Raw genomic sequence first — 20,078 nt, forward strand, 5'->3', positions numbered from 1 at the left:
CAAGGGCCTGAGTTCAATCCTTGTTTTCGCCACACACACAAAAAAGAAGTTACTTAAAGAAATGCTGTGAGGGCCAGCCAGATAGCTCAGCAGATTAAAGCGCCTGCTGAGGCAGAGCGTGGGGTCCAGGGTGGTCCTCGGCGGCGCCACAAGTGGCGCTGGCCCTGCCCCCGTGGTGCACTGAGACTGTGATTGAGACTGGACAAGGTGGCACTCGCCTGTAACCCAAGGTCTTGGGATGCTTACAACAGGTAGATCAATACCAGTCCAATCTATGTAGTGAGGCTCTGTAGACCCTGTACTAAATACAATAAATAAATAAAAATAAAGAAATGCTGTACTGTTCTGTTGTGTGTCATAATTCATCAGAATGCACCTGGCACCCCTACCAGAATGAAGTTGTCTGCGGGGTAGATTCGAGTTGGGCTTCGTCCTACATGCCCTGTTTAGTAAATATCTACAGACAAAAAACAAACAACAAAACAAAACGTCTGCCCCACTGCTGAGCGGCAGCTTTGCTTGGGAAATCTGATCTCGCTTTACCTATCAATAAGTAAGTGAGTCGTAAGAATGAATCACATAGCAAGATTGCCGATAAATATGTATTTAGAAACAGCCTGGGATTTGGGCTGATAGTCATGCGGAGTCTACAAGGCCATTGAACTGTCCTGCTGGAGTTAGATCATGTTGGTTGCAATGGACAAAAACTCCAACCTATGTTAAAGGCAGATCATTTACAGGCTCACTTATTTAGGAGGTTAAGGAAGAACCGGATTGATGGGATGCTATTTCCGGGTGTGTGTGTGTGTGTGTGTGTGTGTGTGTGTGTGTGTGTGTGTTTGGCCACATTCCCAGATGGCCTTTCACCTTTTCACCCCAGGGGCAGAAATTGTACCTCTTTCCCAAGAATCCCAAAGTATGTCCCCAAATCACCTCTGATTGGCCTAGCTTGAGTCACAGCCAGTCTTTGCAAAGGGAATGCACGGCCTCGGTTGGCCAGGCCTGGATCACAGCCCCGCCCCCAGAGGCAGTGGGTGGAGTTAGCCACTTTGTACAGAAAGTACTTAGGAAGGGGTGAATCCCAGAAGGAAAATTGAGGCAGGTATGACCAGAAGATCTAAAAATGCTGAGTGTGATGGCACATGACAGGAATCTCAGCATGCCTGTAATCTCAGCCCTAAAGAGGCTGAGGCAAGAGGATCGCCACAAGTTTGAGGCCAGCCTGGACCACATAGCAAGACACTATTGAAAAAAAAAAAGTGCTAGAGGGGAAAAGACTCTCAGATGTGCTGTAGCTCAGGGAGCTTAAATGACTTTTTCCACTGTCACCCAGAAAAGAAGACCAGGGACAAGGCTGAGGTGTGATGGCACCCTGGGGCTAGATGAAGGGGACCAGGACAGAGCCATTAGTGTAGAGTGGCTCTTTGGAGGCCTGTGTCCTGTACCAGGGTCAGACCACGTAGCAGAAATCCCAACTCCATTACTGTGAGACATGGGGCAAGTCTCTCAAGCCTTAGCTTCCTTATCTGTAAAATGGGCCCAATATCAGAATCTTCCTTTGGGGGCTGAGGTACAGATTGGGGATTGGATTAAATGAAATAACGCAGGTAAGGCTGTCAGTATAAGGCCTGGCATATTAAAAGCACTCAATAAATGTTATTTCTGGGACTGTGTGTGTAACTCTGAGGTGGACCTCTTTAGAGCACAGGAGGTCCTGGGTTCAAGTCTCCAGCACTGCAGCTCCACTTACAATAGTAAGCCAGGTAAACAGGCCCTTTCTGAAATGCTTGTTTAGGAATAAAAAACATAAGCAGGTCCCATGAGCTGTTCTGGAACAAACCTACTACAGGATGCCATATTCTTCCTCATTCTTGTCTCCATCCTTTCCTCTTCCTAAATTCCTACCTCTCTTTCAGGTCCCTCATAAAACCTCAGTTGTCCTGGGTGTAATTAAGTGGAAAAGAGGGAAATACACAGAATAACACACAGTGAGTAATACTTCATTTAGGCAGATATGTATGCTATGTGTGTGTGATTTTATGTATGTATGTATGTATGTATGTATGTATATATGTATTAAGACAGTCTTGCTATGTAGCATAGGCTGGTCTCAAATGATGATTCTCCTGCCTCAGCCTCCCTAGTTCTGGTATTATTGGCATGCACCACCACGCCTGGGGTGTGTGTGTGTGTGTGTGTGTGTGTGTGATTATTTATTTATTTATTTATTTTGGTACTAGGGATCAAATTCAGGACCTTCCTCTTGCCAGGCAGGTGCTTGTGCTACTGAGCTACACCCCTAGCTTGTTTTTTAAATTATTATTCTTTTTTTTTTTTTTTTTTTTTTTTTTTTGACAGGGTCTTGTTAAGCAGTTCAGACAGGCCTTGAGCTCACTTTGTAGCCCAGGCTGGTCTCAAACTCACAATGATTTTTCTGCCTCAGCCTCCTGAATGCTGGGATTATAGGCGTGTACATGTACCACCATGCCTATTTTAAAGGTGTGGGACATTTTTTTGAACACTTTTTTTTTAATATCCTGGGAATCAAACTCATAACCTTGAGCTTACCAGGCAGAGTCTGTGCCACTGAGCAATATCCCTGACAGGAAATTTCTACATCTGGAGAGTAGCTGCTCACACAAGGGAAGGCAAAAAGAACCAGATCTTAGCGCCTTTGGTGTCCCCGGAACCTGGCACCCAAGAGCTGGCATTAGGGTCCTCTTCCTCTGCATCAAAACTACCACTTAAGGGGCTGGTGAGATGGCTCAGTGGTCTAAAGCACCTACTTAGAACAAGCTTAGCAAACCAAAGGGACCACGGTTCAATCCCCCAGCACCACATGCCAGCCAGCCCCGCCCCCTGGAGGGCTGAGCTGGCCACACACACACACACACACACACACACACACACACATAAATAAAATTAAAAAAAAAACTACCACTTGACAGATGAGGAAACTAAGATGCAGGGAGGCAACACCGAGCCGCTTGGCACAAGGGAGCCCTACAGCTGTCTGAGAAATGACCCAGGAGCCACTCCACCCCACTGGTGGGAATCAGCCAGCAAGAAACTGCTTCCGATATCATGGCAGCCCTTGCCATCCAGATGGTGACCCCAAGAAGTGACCACAGGAAAGCACAGCAAGGCCAGGGGACCCCGTTGGCAGCGTGCGTGAACTGGGAATGGTTTACTGTGTGGTTTGCTGGAAACACAAGAGAGAAAAGGTCTTGCCTGGGTCCCACCCCATCTCACCCCTGCCAGCACGTCAAACAAAAGCGGGCCTAAGAGCAGGTCTTCCCAGTGGCTCCCCAACACCCTCCCGGCATCGCCTCCCACAAGGTTGAGGGTCTCTATGAAATCCCAGGCTGAAGCCAACCAAGGGTCAGGAAGGGGTGGACCCTTGTGGGTGTGGGGGCAGCTGTATGCCGGTCCTGGGTTTCTCCAAGAGGACTTCATGAGGGCATGGGGAGAAGAGGAGGAGAAGCCAGAGTCCAGGCAGTGCCTCCACAGGACTTCCAGGGACTTTTCTGGTCCACTCCACCCGGGTGAATTTGGAACGGGTGACTTCAAAGGGAGGGGTGGGGCACAGCTTAATCACAGGTGTTTTGAAGATGCAGGGATGAAAGGCTTTGGGAAGAATAATTACCTGGGAAACAACCTGCACAAGCCCAGGAGCCCGGGCTGTAGTCTGTCTGCCTTCTAGAGAGGGGCATTGGGGAGGCAGGTGCCTTAAAGGGGCCGTTGCCTGGCTGCCCTCCCCTCCCAGCATCCTCCCCTGCTGGGCAGCCCTGCCTGGGGAGAGGGAAGCTGGACCAGGAGCCTCCAGGACAGTCCTGAGGGCAGAGAGATGCTAATGTTACCTCCAGGCTGGCGGGAAGAGGGGGCCCGAGGAAGGAGGGGAAGCAAAAAGGGGTTTGGTGTCTCTAGGACACTGAGACAGCCCAGTCCCCTTCTCCCTTCCTAAAGTGCATGGAGCAGGGAAAGGGTTGAACCCTGAGAAGTTTGCTTCAGGTGAGTCACCGGAAGCCCAGGGTGAAGTGGGAGGTTGGAATGTGCAGGATCTATTTTGTTGTTTTGGGACGGAATGGAGTTCAGGCTGGCCTTGAACTTACATCATCCTCCTGCCTCAACCGACAGAGTGCTGGAATTAGGTATAGGGGTTCCACACTCAGCCTTAGCTACTCCTGTAACTGTTCCTGAAACAGAGCATGGTGGCAGGAGGAGAGAGGAGCGTGGAGAGAGGATGGTAGTAGAAAGCTTTGCCTCTGCTAAAGCTCTGCCGCAGAGGCTGTTGCTGGAGCTGGCTTTGGGGGTCTGTCTGATAGTCCTTCTTCCTGGAAGCCCTGGGGCAGGGGTGTCAGAGGGCAGGAAGTGGACAGGAAGTTAATGGCTCTGACTCGGGGATGCCACTGCCTGGGGAGCAGGTCTGGGTCCTTTTTGTTTTCCCCGGGGGTGAGATGCACCGGGAGCTGCCCAGTCTACGGTTTCTCTAGGGTTGTTTCAGCAGCAAAACACTGGCAGCCTCTGGGCTCCCACAGCGGCCTCCCGAGTGGACCCCACGCAGGTCCTGCCAGGCCTTTCTTTTCCAGTGTCTGTTCTGAGCTCAGGCCTCCTTCCCCTCTCCTGGTCTCACTCTTCTGACAAAACCTGTGACAGAACTCGGAGCAGCAGAGTACGTGCACTGGGGAGGAGCTGGGCATGGAAGAGAAATCGGAACGGGACTGAACCAGAGGGAATTGGCAACTCCTACGACTTCACCTTGAGGGGATCCCACAGGTGCAGGTAAAAATCAAATGAGCTATGTGCTTAGGATGTACAGATTTTGCTACATAAATTATAATTCTTAACTCAGGCTGGACTTGAACTACAATCCTCCTGCCTCAGCCTCCCAAGTGCTGAGATTACAGACACTACTGCACCCAGCTTAACTCTTATTTTTAAAAAAGCTGCCCTCCTCATACAGGCTCCTCTGTCCCAGAGTGCTCCTTCCTGTCTCCATGACAACACGGCACCTCTAGCTCCCTGCTGCAGACCCTGCTATCCTGCTATCCGTGTCTGCCCTTCACAGGATTGGATTGAGAGGGCCACTGCCGGAATTATCTAGACAAGACACGCTATAAAGGAAACATAATGATTCAACCAAAGGAAGCAATGTCTCAGAAGGAAGTCTTTTCAAAGAAGATTGAAAATAAAGTCTCTTTCCACAATACTGGAAAGAGTGTAATTCCAAGGAATACTGGAAAGAAAGGTATCTCAAATCTACAGTGTGACCTATGGTCCTCTTACTTGAACAAAAGTCCACGTGAAAGTGGCAGAAATGCAGTTATTGCAAAGCGGGAGAAAATTAATGACTATTGCCCTCAAGGTACTGCTAAATGTTCAGAATCAATGAAGGGTGATGGAGGTGACACCAGTGATGACGATAGTACCCCTAAAGGAGATGCTCGGGCTCCATTAGTTAGTGGCTGAATTTCTGCGAGCCGAAGTGGGCCGAGACTACCACCTGGCAAATAGACTATGTCAGATGATCCCCATCTACAGAAAATCTTGAGGCCAAAGAGTTTTCCTTCCTTATGGAAGAACTACTGCTGAAGGAGGAAGCTCAGAATCTTGAGGGAAGTGAGGAAGGTAGTGAAGAAGACAGCAGCATCAGGAGTGAAGAGGAGGGCCAGCCAAATAGCCCAGCGGACTAAAGCACCTGCAGGCGGGCGCAGGGGATTCGATCTCCAGGCCGACCTGCCCCTGGGGCACACTGAGACAGCAACTGAGATTGGGCACGGCGTATGCCTGTACTCCCAGCTCTTGGGAGGCTGTAAAGAGGTGGATCACTACAAGCCAGATCTAATAGTGAGACCCTGAACACCCTGTACACCCTTCCCAAAAAAAAAAAAAAGAGTGAAGAGGAAAGCAGTGAGGATGTGAATGCCGAGAGTTCTGATGAACAGAAAGATGGATCGAGACTGGCCCTGCGGTGGCTTCAGCGTCATTTGTTTTCATGCATGTGGACCTTGTAAATATAAAGACTACTTTTGCAGTATCTTAGTCTAGCTGTTCTTTCTTTGATACAGAGTTCATTGAAGCCTTCCATATTCTCAGTCTGAGCTCCTCCCTAATATTTACACCTTAGCTCAATATGAATTATTCAGAGGAAAATAAAGAAACAGTATTGTCGGGGCCCGGGAAGATGGCTCCGTGGAGTAAGCGCTTCCCTGGCAAGCGCAAGGGCCTGAGTTCAATCCCTGGTTCTGTCAAAAATAAAAAAATAAAAAAACCTTTAAAAAGGGGGTGGCGGCGGCCAGGTAGACCCCTTGTTTTTGCAAGTCTAACCTTTTCCACCACCCTGGTCCTCTGAGCAGTCTGATAGCCAGCCCTGATGCCCCACCCTGCCTTCCTTCCTGGATGTTTCGCCCCTCCCAGCTGAGTACCTCCTGTGCCCCGTGGCTGTCATCCCAGGTTTGGAACTGAGAATAAAGTTCTCTCCCACTCACAGTCGAGCTGCTCTTTGCTGTCCCAGGTTCCCAGGCGGGTAACCCTGGAGCCTCCCAACTCCTCCCTGCCTCCTGCCTGCATGATACCAATCGCAGCTTCCTAACCAGTCTTCCTACTTCCTTTTCTCCTTCTATGGTCTCCTGGCCCCCTGTGGCCCCATCCACGTTCCCCAGGTTGAAGTCTGGGGGATTTCTGTCCACCCTGCGGGTGCTGGCTAATGCAGCCAGGTAAGGACTCAGGCTAAGGGGGACAGATAGCATCTTTACAGCACGGCGCTTCCTGTTTTAGAGACAGGGAAACCAGGTCTCAGTATAGAAGAGCGGCTCACAAAGAAGGGGTGGGAGGTTCTAATGGATTCGCGGCCCCATTTGTGCAGAATCTGGCTGTGCCTCCCCCCTCTGCCACACTAGGAAGCCCCTGATCATAGTCACTACATCGAACCTCGGTGCCTTTGCCCATGCCCCTGCCTCCATCTCCGCCCGGTGACTCCCGCTCACATCTCCAAACTCAGGTCAAGTGTCTCTGTGACACCTTCCTTGACACCAGACACCAACCATCCCTTCCACCTTTGTCCCTAGGTGACACCGGGCAACTTGTGACTCCAGCATTAGGACAAGCCATCTGCTGTCTTGTCTTTCCACTTCCAAGAAAGAGCTGTGGGCCCTGGGAGCTAAGACTCACATCTTGGGTTTGAAATGTGTGGTGTCATTTGAACTAGGCCTCAGGATCATCAATAAACTGAGGATCATAATACAGGAAGCTCCCTGGGTTGTCCACCCCTGGTCCTCTGCACATGACTCTGTGCCCCCACCCTCACCCTGCTGCATCTGCACCTAATACCTCAGCAACCCCGGAAGCCCAAGCCAGGCAGTGTGGGCCCTGCATTTGGAAAAATGACTCAGGGCTGCATGTTTGTCCTCTCTGGTCTAAGCCCAATTTCCTGGTGACTGTTTGGTAGTAAGGCTGATGCATCCTAGTCATCCCTCCCCTTAATGTCACTTCCTTAATGCCTGGCACCACTCCACCCACACACATTCGCTTCCTGAACCAGAAGCAATCAACATGCACCTGTAATCCCAGCACTCGGGAGGCTGAGGCAGGAGGGTCACTGTGAGCTCAAGGCCAGCCTGAACTACATAATGAGTCTTTGTCTCAAAACCCCCCCCAAAAAACCTAGGGGCTGGAGAGATAGCTCAGTAGAATAAGTGATTGCTTGGCAAACACAAGGGCCTGAGTTCAATCCCCGTTCAAAAAAAAAAAAAATCAGCCTGAGCTACAGTACTGAGTGCAAGGCCAATAAATTACAAGTGAGATCTTGTCTCAAAAAAACTAATTCCTTGTGTTTTCCTTTTGGGCCACAGCTTGTGCAGCTTGTGTGGTTGCTCAGGTGTCCGCCCCCTGGGCAGGACTCAAGGCTGCAGCCCCAGCACTGCTTTTAGCCAGGGGGGGTGAGCGAAATGACACTGTGGGTTGGTTGCTGGTTCTGCATCACCAGGTCTTGGGGACCGCTGTAAATTCAGGGCCCCGTTGTTCCTCGGCTTTAGAAAGCACACTTGATCCTGGCCCCCTGACCTCTGTGACAAGGACCCAGCTTTGTCTAAACCTCACACACAGGCACCAGCAGGAGCTCCTCGCCCAGGCGCATGGGGCAGGCTGCGGTGTCACTGTCTCAATGCCAGCCCCGGAAAGGGCACTGGGCTATGTTTAGGACCATACAGTGCCCACGAGACCATCCCAGGGCCTTCGCTGCTCCCAGGCTTTGCACCAGACAATCACCCTGGAAGTCATTTGAACCTTGGCCTTTTTCTGTTTAGAAGACAGGGCCATTAACAAATTGTAACTCGATTTTTTTTTTTTTTTTTTTTTTTTTTTTTTTGAGATGGTCTTGCATAGTATAGCCCAGGCTGGCCTCGAACTCATGGTGACTTTCCCGCCTCAGCCTCCTGAGTGCTGAGATCACAGGCGATCATACCTGGCTGTCATTCGGAGCTCTTGTAGCATTTGAATTTGAAGAGCATACCCTCAGCCCCACCATAGAGGCTGCGCTTTAACAAGCTTTCCAGGTACCACACACAAGTTCTCAAAGATCCCTGGACATACAAGACCACTTGTACAGTGACAATAACTCCAGCCACCTCCACTTCCGGAGACAGGGGCTTGTTCTCAGTGACGTACACTGCTCAGGCAAAGCCCACTTCTCATCTGCTGGGGAGAAAAATTCCAAGGGCAAAGAGGTAACAAAGGGCTCCTGTGTCACTTTATTCTTTTCTACTTTATTACTTCAAATTAACAACCACAATAAAGCTCAAAAAAGTCCAATATTTACACAGGAAAAAAGTACAAAATTCCCCCCAAAGTTCTTCAGTATTTTTTTTCAGTTTTTTTAAATTATAAAGTAATAAAAAGCTTTGCTCTTAAAAAAAAAAAAAAAAAAAAGGGGAAACAGAGGCAAATAAATTAGGAAGTACACACATGGAGAAAACAAACAAAAATCAAATCAAATCAAAATAAAAACAGATGTTAACTAAAAGATGGAGAAATCCAACACTTAGCCCTGACCCCAGGCTCCTCCTTAGAAAAGCAGGACCCCAGGAAGGGGGCCTCGGGCGACTGTCGAGACCAGGGAGTGACTGATGACACACGCCTGGCTCAGTGCTGTCTGGGAGCAGCCTCCAAGGATAGACGCTGCCTTGGGCCAGGAGTGGAAGATGGGGCTGCCACTGGCTGGCACTGGGAAGTGGTGGCAGTACCCTCTGTGCCCTGAGGGATATGGAGGACACTGTCCCCTCATCCTTGTTAGGGGAGAAAAACAGAAGTGTGGCCTAGCAGCCTGCTGTTTTGGGGTCACCTCTCCACCCATTTGGCATCTTCATGGAGAGGTGGATGAAGGATTCAAGTGCCCCAGAGGACACTAGGAAAGCCCAACACAGAAAGCTGACCCCCGACATCTCAAGAGGCTGCGGCTGTGTACTTTCTGTCCAGCTGGTTCCAAGGTGCATGGAATCCGCTGGGACCTGCCTTCTGTGGCCACACTGCAGCGACACGTGCTACTTGGGCCATCTCCGATGGCTGCATCTCCAATGCTGAGGGTCCGCTCCTGCAGGTGCTGTGTAGCAGGAATGGGTGGCAGGGGTGGGGCCATGCCATCTGGCTCCTGTGACCTGTATTGTTGGGGAGCAGATGGCAGCCTGAAGGCTGGGGGCAGTGGGCACAGCAAGGAGACCAGAATCCTCTGTGCAAAGGGCATCCCATCTTCTTGCCACTGGCAACATAAATCAAAGAAATAAAATCCATCGTCGGTTTTGTGCTGGGTTTTTTGTTGTTGTTCACTTGAGGTTTTTTTTCATCATTTTTTTTTTTTTTTTTTAAAGAAAATACAGTGAAGACACTAGACAGGGGAAAAAGAAGACAGATCAGGCCTTCGGCTGCCTGTGTCCCCACACTGGCCGTGCCCCCTCCAGCTCCTGCCTTCCTGTCCCTGAAGCTACCATTCTGGGGCCTGTAGCTGGCTGAGGACCCAGGATGTGCTCCACTTCCTTGCAAATTCACCTCTGTTGTGGGAAACAGCCGCCCCAGTCACGCAGCTGCCCAAGACAGTGAAGGCCTGAGGTCTGATGCAGCTAAAGCCCTGCCCTGCAACCTAGCTCCATCTGCAGATGAATTTCTGTAAGGCCAGTCATACTTACAGTGGACTGAGGTGACCCGAGTCCCTTGAAGGGTAAACTACTGCCTGCTGCTACACACATTCTCAGGGAGCTCAGATGCCCCCTCCTAACCACCCAAAGAGCCCCTCCACTCACACTCCCCAAGCCAGGCCCAGATGGAGCTCTTCTTCCTCTAAATCTGTGGCTCCTTCACCAAGGTTCTGTATGAACTAACGTGTTTCGCAGCTCACGGGCTATAGAGGGCTTAAGCCCCTGCTAGGAACTAACTTCCTAGAATATGTTAAGGAAACAGAAATAGGCTGGGCATGGTGGTGCATGCATGTAATTCCAGCACTTGGGAGGCTGAGGCAGGAGGATCACCATGAGTTTGAGGCTAGCCTGGGCTACAAAGTAAGTTCAAGGCCACCCTGAGCTGCATAGTGAAACCATGTCTCAAATAATAAAAGAGAAACAGGGACATGGGACTGGCCCAAGGGAAGGAACAGGGTCTTCCAACCCATGTGGGGCCAGGACATAGAACAGGAAGTCCAGCTACCTACTGGGTGGGCTCTGAGGTTTTATACTTCCAAGCGTTCTTAGTTGGGATCACCTTCCAGCACACAGTGGTCTCCCCTGGGGCCATGGCTGTGTCCATCACTCACCTAAGCAAACACTGGTCCAACGGTGGCTCTCCTCACTTCCCGAGGTGGTCAAATGGCACGCTTGTCTTTGGGGAGAGGTGGAGGGGGACAGTAAGCTTCAAGGCAAGTCCCTACACCACTGGCAACCGAGAACTGGCAGGCCTCTCCCACCCTGCCAAATCCCTCAAAGGTTGGGATCCCAGTAGCCCTACGATGTCCTCGCTCTAGACACAGCATAGCCCAGAGAGGTGACGCATAGCAGTTGCTCCAGGCCACGCCCAAGATGGCACCAAGGGGGGCTCCCTTCAGGGCCTGGTCCTCCAGGAAGAATGGGGCAACCACAGGTCCTCCCGACAATCCCTGAGTCCCAACATGTACTGTAGATAGGGCCGGCACATTGGACCTCAGCTAGCCCTCCAGTTCTGTGCTTAGGACTACTGCAGATTTCCTGGTGATAGGACAGACCCCAGTGCTATGACTCTCGAGGGACAGTTAGAGCGCTAAGCCTCAGCTGCTGGCTGTGCTTGGTGAAATGGGGACAGGAGACCCCCAGGGATTCAATGAGGCTGCGTCTGGTAGCTGGGGGCTCCATGGGTAGTGGCTGCTCACCTGTGAGGCTGAGATTCGAGAGACCTCTTGCCGCCCAGTGAGGTCCGAGGACGAGACGTTGGCGGGAGCGCCCCTGTGCAGCCGCATGCTCACCTTCCTCTCCCGGTCGACCCGAGAGATCGCTCTGGGAGAAGTATTGCCTGGAGGGAGGCCAAGGCAGGAGTACCCTTAGATGGGCATGGAGGCGCCTGACTCCCAGGGACAGCCCAGAGCCCCGGGCTGCTACTGACCAGCTTGCTGGATGCGGGAGGCTGGGGTGGAAGCCACAGGCTCGGCTGCACTGCGGAGCCGGTTGGCAGTGGCCCCCGTGGGGGGACCTGGGGGCAGGGCTCGCGTGGCGGATCCGCGCAGCTGCCCCATCCTCTCCTCGCGCTCGTGCTCCCGCCGCTCCCGGTCCACGTCCTCGGGGTTCCGGGCTGCACCCTGCAGAGACAGGAGGTGACAAAGATCAACTCAGAGGCCACAGTGTGCCGTCCCTTGGTCCCCTGGCAGGTTAGAGTGGGAATCTATGACCCGAGAGGGCCAGGAGTAATGCTTGATCACGCAGAGTGGACAGACGAAACCACGCGACACCCAGAGGGAAAAGGCAAGGTAGGGTCTGAGGAGCACTCCCTGGGCCGCTGCAGTAGGGGCGCTACGGCCCTAAGATGACCAAGGTCAGCCTGGGCCCTCCCGACCTGGCCCGCTATGCGTACCAAGCACCTTCCACCCTGTGAGGCTTCCAAACCAAGCTGGAAAGGCGGTCAGAGGCCCACCTAGCGCACAGGCAGGGGAGGCCCAGAGAGGAAAGGACAGGTCCCGAGTGACAACACTAGGTGAAGGCAGGGCCAGGGCCTGGCCCAGGTCCCCTGGTGTTCAGCCAGGAGCTCTTTTCACCAGTTGGCCATCCATGCCCTGCTCTCAGACCTGGCCACAACTCCTGGCAGGTGCTATGGGGTCGCAGCCAGGAGGCCCAAGGGGCTCACACAGACACCGCCTGTCATGAAACAGTAGCTGGGGGGCCAGGGAAGGAGCTGGTTGGCTGGCCCATGGAGAAAAGAGGCCTAGCACACACAGCTGGAGAAGAGGGTCCCGTACCACAGGCCCTGCCCTCTAGCTGTTGCCACTCCCAGCAGGAGGAAGTGAGAGGCCCGGAGAGGAACAAGGCTGGGAGCAGCACCCATGGTTACCTAGTCGGTCCTGGGGCCGTCCGCAGGGAAGGGCGGGGGGCTGGCATGTGGGGGGCCGCATCTGTGGAGGAGAGAGCTGTGGGCTGAGTAGGGGGCCTGCTTAGGGGCACAGGGTGTGGGTCCCAGGGGCCTGGCTGAGGCCCTGCTGCTTAGGCAAATGGGGTAGGCCTGAACACCTGGGGGAAGAGCCCAGTGCCACGATCCTCGATGCCTCATGAATCAACCCACATTAGTCATAGTCCCCTGGTACCTTGTTGGCCCTGCTAGGACTCTGACCCCTTTCCTGGGGACACCTCTAAGGCAGCCTTGGAGTCCATAGCTGGTCAGAGGTACCCACAGGTCACAACAGCTGCCGCAGAGCTGGGGGCTGAACGCCATTCTCTGCCATTTGGTTACACTGCACATCCTAAAGTTACGGTTCAGAGGCCTACCTTGGGGAAACTCCCTGTTCCTCCCACCCTGTAGCCCACTGGGCTGGCACGGGAGCACCAGGACGCCATCTCCTGACCTCTGGCCTTCACCCTGGGCTCTACTACTCAGCTACACAGGCGCAGCCAGTACCACAGTCCACCTGGGGAGACAGAGCGACAACACCCACCCTCCAGCACAAGACCAAGGCCACCTCCTAGTTGAAAAAACAGAGATGTGATGAGGCTACATGATTTCTTCAGACATGCAGACTGGTCTTCCGGCTACCCCAGCAGGCTCCGGCCAATGCCAGCCCCCCAGGCAAGAGGAACAGTGCGATCCTCTGCGTTTCCACCCACCCAAGCAAAGGCGAATCAGGGAGCGTTTTTCTAGTCTTTATTTGCCCACAAGAAAATACAGATCAACATCAAGGCACCCGAGCATCCATCCTGTTGTGTATGCTCCGTCCTTGGCTGTGTGCAATCTCCTCTTGGCCAGCTGGTTGGACTCACAGGGCACTGTGCACCCACAGAGTGTCCAGAGACCCAGCACCTTGTTGATGCTCAACGTAGGAGGGCACTTCAAGGTCACAGGTGAGATCCTTCTCATTGGGGAGTCCAAGCCCATGGTGCCTGGATTCTCGCTTGCAGGCGAAGATTCCTGCAGAATGGTGGGGGCCAGGCTTCGGTCTCCGTGGTGCGTTTGGTACTTGCTCCCAGCAGGGGATCGGTGGGCATGGTCTGGCTCACCCTGGTGGTAACAGGGCCAGGTACTGGTTGAGGACCTCTGCGCAGATCCATACTCCAGAACTTGCTCCAAGAGGACCCCAGGAAGCGGGTCAGAGCCTCGGCGATAGTGGGGAAGGTGTGCCTGGCCTGGCTTGAGAGATCTTGTTGGCAGGACAGTCATGTGAAAGACGCTGGGAGGGGGACTTCTGGAGCAACACTGTCCATGGAACTTTCCAGATGATCAAAACACACCCATCTACTTGCTTAGCCACTCTGGCTCCTCAGCATTCAAGAATGAGGTGACGGTGACTAAGAAATTACATTTTCTATTTTGTTTATTTTTGTTTGTTTAAACTTTATTAATTAATGTTAGCACCACGTGAGTAGTGAGTAGATGGCACAGGTCTAAGAGAACACAGGCTCACTCTGGCGCCCTGATGGGGTGAAGGGCAAAATCCTTCCCAGAAGCAGATTTGGGACTCCTAGGCCAGCCCTTGACCATACTCCAAGTTGGGAGATGCCCCACTGCTCACCTCCCACCCCAACCCTGGAGAGAAAGGTAAGAGACCTCTCCCCAAAGTCCCTGCCCTGTGATACCCCAATCTCTGCCAGACCTCCATCTGCTACCTTGGAAAATGGGACCAGGCCACTGTCCAGGGCCCAGAGAGAAAAGGAGCTTAAGAGCAGTATGGCTGGCACCCAGGAGGACAAGGCCTCAGTCCTCAGTGCCTGACAGGGCAGGCGAGGGCCATGCTATGAAAAGAGGCATAGCAGGAGGGGACACGGGAATGTTTAATAAGGTTCAAAGCAGAAGGTGTGACGGTCCTGCCATCCGCGCTCACCAGGCCTTTCCTGGCAAAGGCCATTATCCCTTCTTCACACTTGTCCTGGCCTGTGGGCAGCTGGTTCATTCCTAAGAATCCCACGCAGGGCCTCTTCTGTCATATCTTGGGAACAGCTTGCCATTCCCACCGTCCCAAACAAATGAAACCCCATCAGGCCCGGCCTTGATGGGCTCAGGCACACTAGGCGATGTCAGAACTGGGGCCCTGGAGTCCAGACCACAGGCCAGTAGCTTTGTGGTGGCAGCTCCTCCACCTCCTCCACCTCCTCCACCGGCCTATCTGGGGGGCCTTGGGTGCCCAGGGGCGCCGGGCACCTGGAAGCAACAGAGAGAGCACAGCTGAGGTTCAGCCTTTGCACTCACTGGCTGAGTCATGAATCTTGGAAAGGCCAGGTCTTGGAGGGTCCTTACCAGTATGTGGGTGAGCACGAGGGCCCGGCACAGGGCCAGGGACGGGGACAGGGCGGTGCAATAGCTTCACTGTTGCGGGGCTGAGCCTGGCTCGTGGAAGCCCCCTTTTCCAGAAGAGATGTGAAAGAAGACATAGGGTTTCACAGACTCCAGAGCTCCGGGCATGGCTGGCGAATGCTTCTCCCCACCCCACCCCCGGGATCCTTAAAAGAGGGAGACAGAACGACCGCCTAGCAAGACCCAGGGACCCAGGACCAGGAGGAAAGCAACCACTCTGCATGGGTCCAGGCTGGCCATGGGGGACTTGGAGGAGAAGGCGGCCACCTGGGATGCAAAGCACAAGAGCAGCAGGAGGATGGTGCAGGCGGCCAGCAGGGCAGCCTCGCCGGCCACCCTGATGCAGCCAGAGATGGGGCGCTCAGGGACCCCAGTAAAGTCGCTTGCACTGTCCAGCTCATACTGCCCACCGGCTGGGAGTCCCACCCGCCACTGGGTCACTTGGGCCCCATGAGTGAGCGGCTGTCCCATCCAGTCCCCCAAGCCTGCCTCGGCCTTCAGGTGACTCACGAATTTCAGCATGTTCCAGTCGAAGACGTAGTCATATGAGAAGCCCTGCCGGTGGAAGAGGTTTCGGAAGAGCTGGCGCAGGTAGGAATAGTCAGGTTTATCGTCGAACCGCAGGGAGCGGCAGAAGTTGAGGTATGTTGAGAACTCAGCTGGTTGGGGCACACAGGACAGAGAAGCCACAGTGAGGTCCACACCCTGAGGGCCCCCAGCAGCTACCACCATCCCCAGATACTTTCTTTCTTTTCTTTGTGGTACCGGGGATTAAACTCAGGGCAAGTGCTTATTCTACCGAGCTATCTCCCCAGCCCCCCACAGACACTTTCAACCAGAGAGAAGCAAGATAAAAGGAGAACCAGCCTGCCAAACAGCAGGCCACTTCCCATAACAGCCCTACGGACCCAAGGTCACAGCCCCTTGCCTCCCCTACCCATCACTCTGGGGTCATGGAGACTGGAGCTACGGGTGTTCAAGAGTCCAGCAGTGAATCTGACCCCTGTATGACCCGGGCTACAGGCAGTGAACTTCCCTTCCCCCCTCCACCCACTCAGGCTGGGAGAGGGCCCTTGGGAACTGAGCGTGGGCTGGGGACACGGTGCGTACAGCCAGGCCCAGGCTGTGCAGCAGCAGAGCACCCGTGACTCATGTTCTCTGGGCCAGGGGTGGCCCTAGCTTGGCCTCAGACAGAGGAACTGCGCCCGCAGGTGGCCACTCACAGGGGTAGCCCTTGCAGAGGACCTCGATGGGTGTGGACATCTTCTTCTCACTGATCCTCTCATACTTCTGGCGCTTGGTGGCCGCCTTGAGGCCCTGCCAGGGCAGGGAGCCCAGGTTGAAGTACATGAGCACATAACCCAGGCTCTCCAGGTCGTCGCGGCGGCTTTGCTCTGTGGGGGCACAGGGGAGATCAACGGCAGGGTCCCAGAGCAGCCCTGGTCTAGCCCTCTCTCCTCCTCCCCCAGAGGAGAAGGGCCCGAGGCAGAGCTTTCTCAGCTCCGCCTGGACCCAGTTCTTCCAGCTCAGCCACTATGTCATTCAACAACTACCAGTAGGCACCCCCTCGCCTGGCCCACTGCGCAGAAGGGCACAAGCTGCGGCATGAGACGGGCCCAGGAAAGTCTGGCTCCTGCACTAACTAAAGTTCATGTTCTTAAGCTGTCTGGGTTAAACCTTTGTGCCTGCATTTCCTGGTGGTATGAAAGGGAACTCAACAGAGCCCATGAAGGGGCCATATCCATACCTCTATGAAGGGAACAATGGGAACTGTCTCAGGGAGCCTCCAACAAAGTCCCCAGGAGCCCGGCATGGTGGCACATGCCTGAAATCCCACCACTTGGGAGGCTGAAGCAAGAGGATCACTCTGAGGTTGAAGCCAGCTTGGGCTACAGAGTGAGTTTGAGGCTAGCCTGAACCCTGAACTATATAGTAAGACCGTCTCAACCCTAAAACAAAACCAAAAACCAAATGCCCAGGAGCCTCCAGCCAAGCACACACTCACCAATGCCCAGGTGGGTATTGATGGAGGCATAGCGGGCAGTGCCAGTCAGGTTCTTGTTTTCCCGATAGGGGATGTGCTGGTGGGTGCGAGCGTCCCGGTACTTCTTGGCCAGGCCAAAGTCGATGATGTATACCAGGTTGCCTTTCTTTCCTAGGCCCATGAGGAAGTTGTCGGGCTTGACGTCCCGGTGGATAAAGTTCTTGGAGTGGATATACTCTATTCGGCTGATCTGGGGGTAGGAGAACAGCAAGTCATTTAGCAAGGGCTTAACAGAGCTGCCTTCACCATGGTGGGTTAGACCCAGCACTGGGGCTCCAGAGATGGCCAATGACACATGGTCCCTACCCTGGCCAGAGAGAAAGATCTGTCCTCAACTGTGAAGGATGATTTCAAAGGGCAGGTCAGGGAAGGCTTCCTGGAGAAAGTGACATTAGGAGGAGCTTGGAGAGATTTAGAAAACGTGTTGTGAGACAGGCTGAGACGAAGAAAAAAATTAACAGCAGACCCAGAAGGGAGGATACGGCAGGTGAGGCAGCAGGGCCCCTGCACAAAGCAGCAGCGTGGTTCTGCCCCAAAACCAGGGGGCCAGGGGCACGGACTGAGCAGAGTGGGGAGATGGAGGGCAGGAGGCACCAAGCCCAAACCCCGCAGGGACAAGAGGACTCTAAACAAAGAGCTCCTCATCTAGCTCCAAAGGACACCAAAGTCACCCTTTTCTCTCTCTTCCCTTTAAAGGACTTGTTTTGTTTTAAAAACCTTTCTTTTCCCTTTAAGGGAGTTTCTGAAGCTCAAATGTCCTTGCACATGACGTGTCTTCAGGTGGCTCCGGCCAGCTCTGGGCCTCTGGCTGCAGGACACCCAGAACTCTCTGGGAGCTGCTCTAAGTTTCACCACCGGCCTAGGAGGACCCGTCTCCCTGCATGGTGCATGTCTGGCCTAAAACTGTAAGCTGTCTGCAGACTCCGCAGGCCAGCTGCAGACCAGACCACAGCGAGATCGGCACATTCCACATCAGGTTAAAACTATTTTTAAGAGATGACGGGGGGCTGGTGAGATGGCTCAGTGGTCTAAAGCACCTACTTGGAACAAGTTTAGCAAAGCACAGGGACCGCGGTTCGATCCCCCAGCACCACATGCCAGCCAGCCCCGCCCCTGTTGGGCTGACCACACACACACACACACACACACACACACACACACACACACACAAATAAATAAAATTAAAAAAAAAAAAAAGAGAGATGACGGGAATCAGACTGTGGGCCTCATGTATGCTAGGCAAATGCTCCAGGGCTGAGCTATCTCCCCAGCCCTGGTTTGATATTTTTGAAAAAGCTTTCCTTGTTGTCACCCTAACACCTGCTCTGGCCTGGGCACTACTTAGCATCCTCCATAATCCCTACAGCTAGCAAATGGGGCTCACATCAGGTGACTGAGCTTCCGAGAGGCTTGGCAGTTCACCTCTGTTCCCAGGACGGGGCAGGAGCCAGCCCCCAGTCTCCGTGATCACACACTTTAAAATCACAGGACGCGCATGCTGGGCCCCGTCCTCCAAGCCTGGCTTGGTGGCTGGAGTCAGGCCTGGAATCTGTACTATAAACAAACACCCCAAGACTGCTACGTCCTTATCTCTCTGCCTCCTCCTCCAGCAGCACCCCCTCCCCCCAGCAGGATGCGCGGCTGGGATCCTGCGCCCGCCCACCGGCACCTCTCGGAAACAGAAGCCGCGAGGGAAGCGACCTGGCCAGATGGGGAGGTGGGGGACTCACCATCTGGTCGGCCAGGAGCAGCACCGTCTTGAGGCTGAACTTGCGAGAGCAGAAGTTGAAGAGGTCCTCCAGGCTGGGCCCCAGCAGCTCCATGACCATCACGTTGTAGTCGCCCTCGGCCCCGCACCACTTGATGGATGGGATCCCCACTGGGGCCAGGAAAGAGGGTGGTCAGGGTGGTCAGGGCCATCTCCTCCAACCCCGCATCGTCTGCATGGGCATACAGCCCTGTCCCAGAGGTATCCCTCCTGCAGCCCCTCCCCTGCATCATCTGCATACTTGCAGCCCCTTCCTAAATATTTGCATACTCACAGCCCCGGCCAGGCCCCACCTATCTGTCCTCCCCTGAACATCTGCATACTCACACCCCTGCCCCAGCCTCTCCCCCTGCACCATCTGCACACTCAGCACTGCCCAGCCCCTCCTCGCCTCACCTCCTCCCTGCATCATCTTGTAGAACTTGCTCTCAATATGTAGCTGTGGGTGCTTCGTCTTCACACACTCCAGTTTGATGGCCACTTCTTCACCAGAGGCAATGTTGGCACCTACCAGGACAGAGGAAACAAAGCAGCAGTCATCCTGCGGGTTGGGTGGTCCCCAGACTGCTGTGCCCCTGGCCTGGGGCCAACCTGACAGCTGCCCTCCCCAGGTACACAGGTCCTCTAAGGAAGGCTGAAAGGCAGGAGAGGGTGCTACAGGGCACAGAGGGGTGGCAGGGGGAGGTCAGCAAAGGCTTCCAGAGGGGAGGGAACAGTAACAGGTGTCCAGGGAAAGATGGAAGATGGACTGGGTGGGGGCGGGGGGGTGAGACACCAAAGGAGAGCTGGGTGCACTGAGGGTGGGGTCAGGGCACAGAAGGCTCAGAGACCAGCTAAAGGACAGAAGGGAGTCCTGGAGAGAGAAGACGACTAAAGGGCGAGTACAGAAGAAGGGCGGGGAGCCCACCCAGACCAGCCTGAGCCCCAAGAAACTTGGACAGCCCAGGACCAAACCCATGCCCGGGCCAGGTCCACTCACACCTTTAGGAGCCACCCTAGACATCTACCCCAGCATCCTTTTCTCTCACTGAGGCCTCACCCTCTCTGTACAGGCAAGAAAACACACCCAGTTGGGGTCACACAGCCAGTAATGGTCGGCTCCAGAGAGGCTTCTGCGCACCTCTGCACCTCTCCCTACCCCCTTCTGAGCTCTTACTGCAGCCTCTCAAGGGGCTCTAAAGAAAACACCCTCATGCGCCCCAAGGCCCAGCTCAGCCTGGACCCACCACATACTTCAGGAACTCCAAGAACGAGCAACTGCAAATG

At 54.0% G+C, this 20,078-nt stretch overlaps 1 protein-coding gene and 1 pseudogene across 6 annotated transcripts in view; one reads left to right on the forward strand and one right to left on the reverse strand.

The window, feature by feature from the left end:
* Window positions 1-5,259: 5,259 nt before the first annotated feature.
* On the forward strand, window positions 5,260-6,975 carry LOC101562875 (annotated as a pseudogene).
* Window positions 6,976-8,750: 1,775 nt separating this feature from the next.
* The window catches only part of LOC101592056 (casein kinase I), a 32,534-nt gene continuing 21,206 nt past the window's right edge, over window positions 8,751-20,078 (reverse strand). For 2 of the 6 annotated variants that reach the window (XM_023718971.1, XM_023718969.1), the window contains exons 3-12: window positions 19,209-19,319; window positions 18,775-18,923; window positions 17,006-17,234; window positions 16,224-16,394; window positions 15,511-15,659; window positions 12,553-12,613; window positions 11,614-11,806; window positions 11,384-11,523; window positions 10,796-10,860; window positions 9,858-9,877 (exon numbers count right to left, since the gene is read on the reverse strand). In XM_023718971.1, coding sequence (XP_023574739.1) covers window positions 10,844-10,860; window positions 11,384-11,523; window positions 11,614-11,806; window positions 12,553-12,613; window positions 15,511-15,659; window positions 16,224-16,394; window positions 17,006-17,234; window positions 18,775-18,923; window positions 19,209-19,319 — 1,220 coding nt within the window. In that variant the 3' untranslated portion in view covers window positions 9,858-9,877; window positions 10,796-10,843. Of the gene's footprint in view, window positions 9,752-9,857; window positions 9,878-10,795; window positions 10,861-11,383; window positions 11,524-11,613; window positions 11,807-12,552; window positions 12,614-12,644; window positions 14,848-14,943; window positions 15,048-15,510; window positions 15,660-16,223; window positions 16,395-17,005; window positions 17,235-18,774; window positions 18,924-19,208; window positions 19,320-20,078 lie in introns of those variants that run through there. The other 4 variants (XM_023718970.1, XM_023718972.1, XM_004634615.2 and 1 more) reach the window with 4 other exon arrangements.

Source organism: Octodon degus, unplaced genomic scaffold (genome assembly GCF_000260255.1).
Source record: "Octodon degus isolate 3935 unplaced genomic scaffold, OctDeg1.0 scaffold00064, whole genome shotgun sequence".
NCBI lineage: Eukaryota > Metazoa > Chordata > Mammalia > Rodentia > Octodontidae > Octodon > Octodon degus.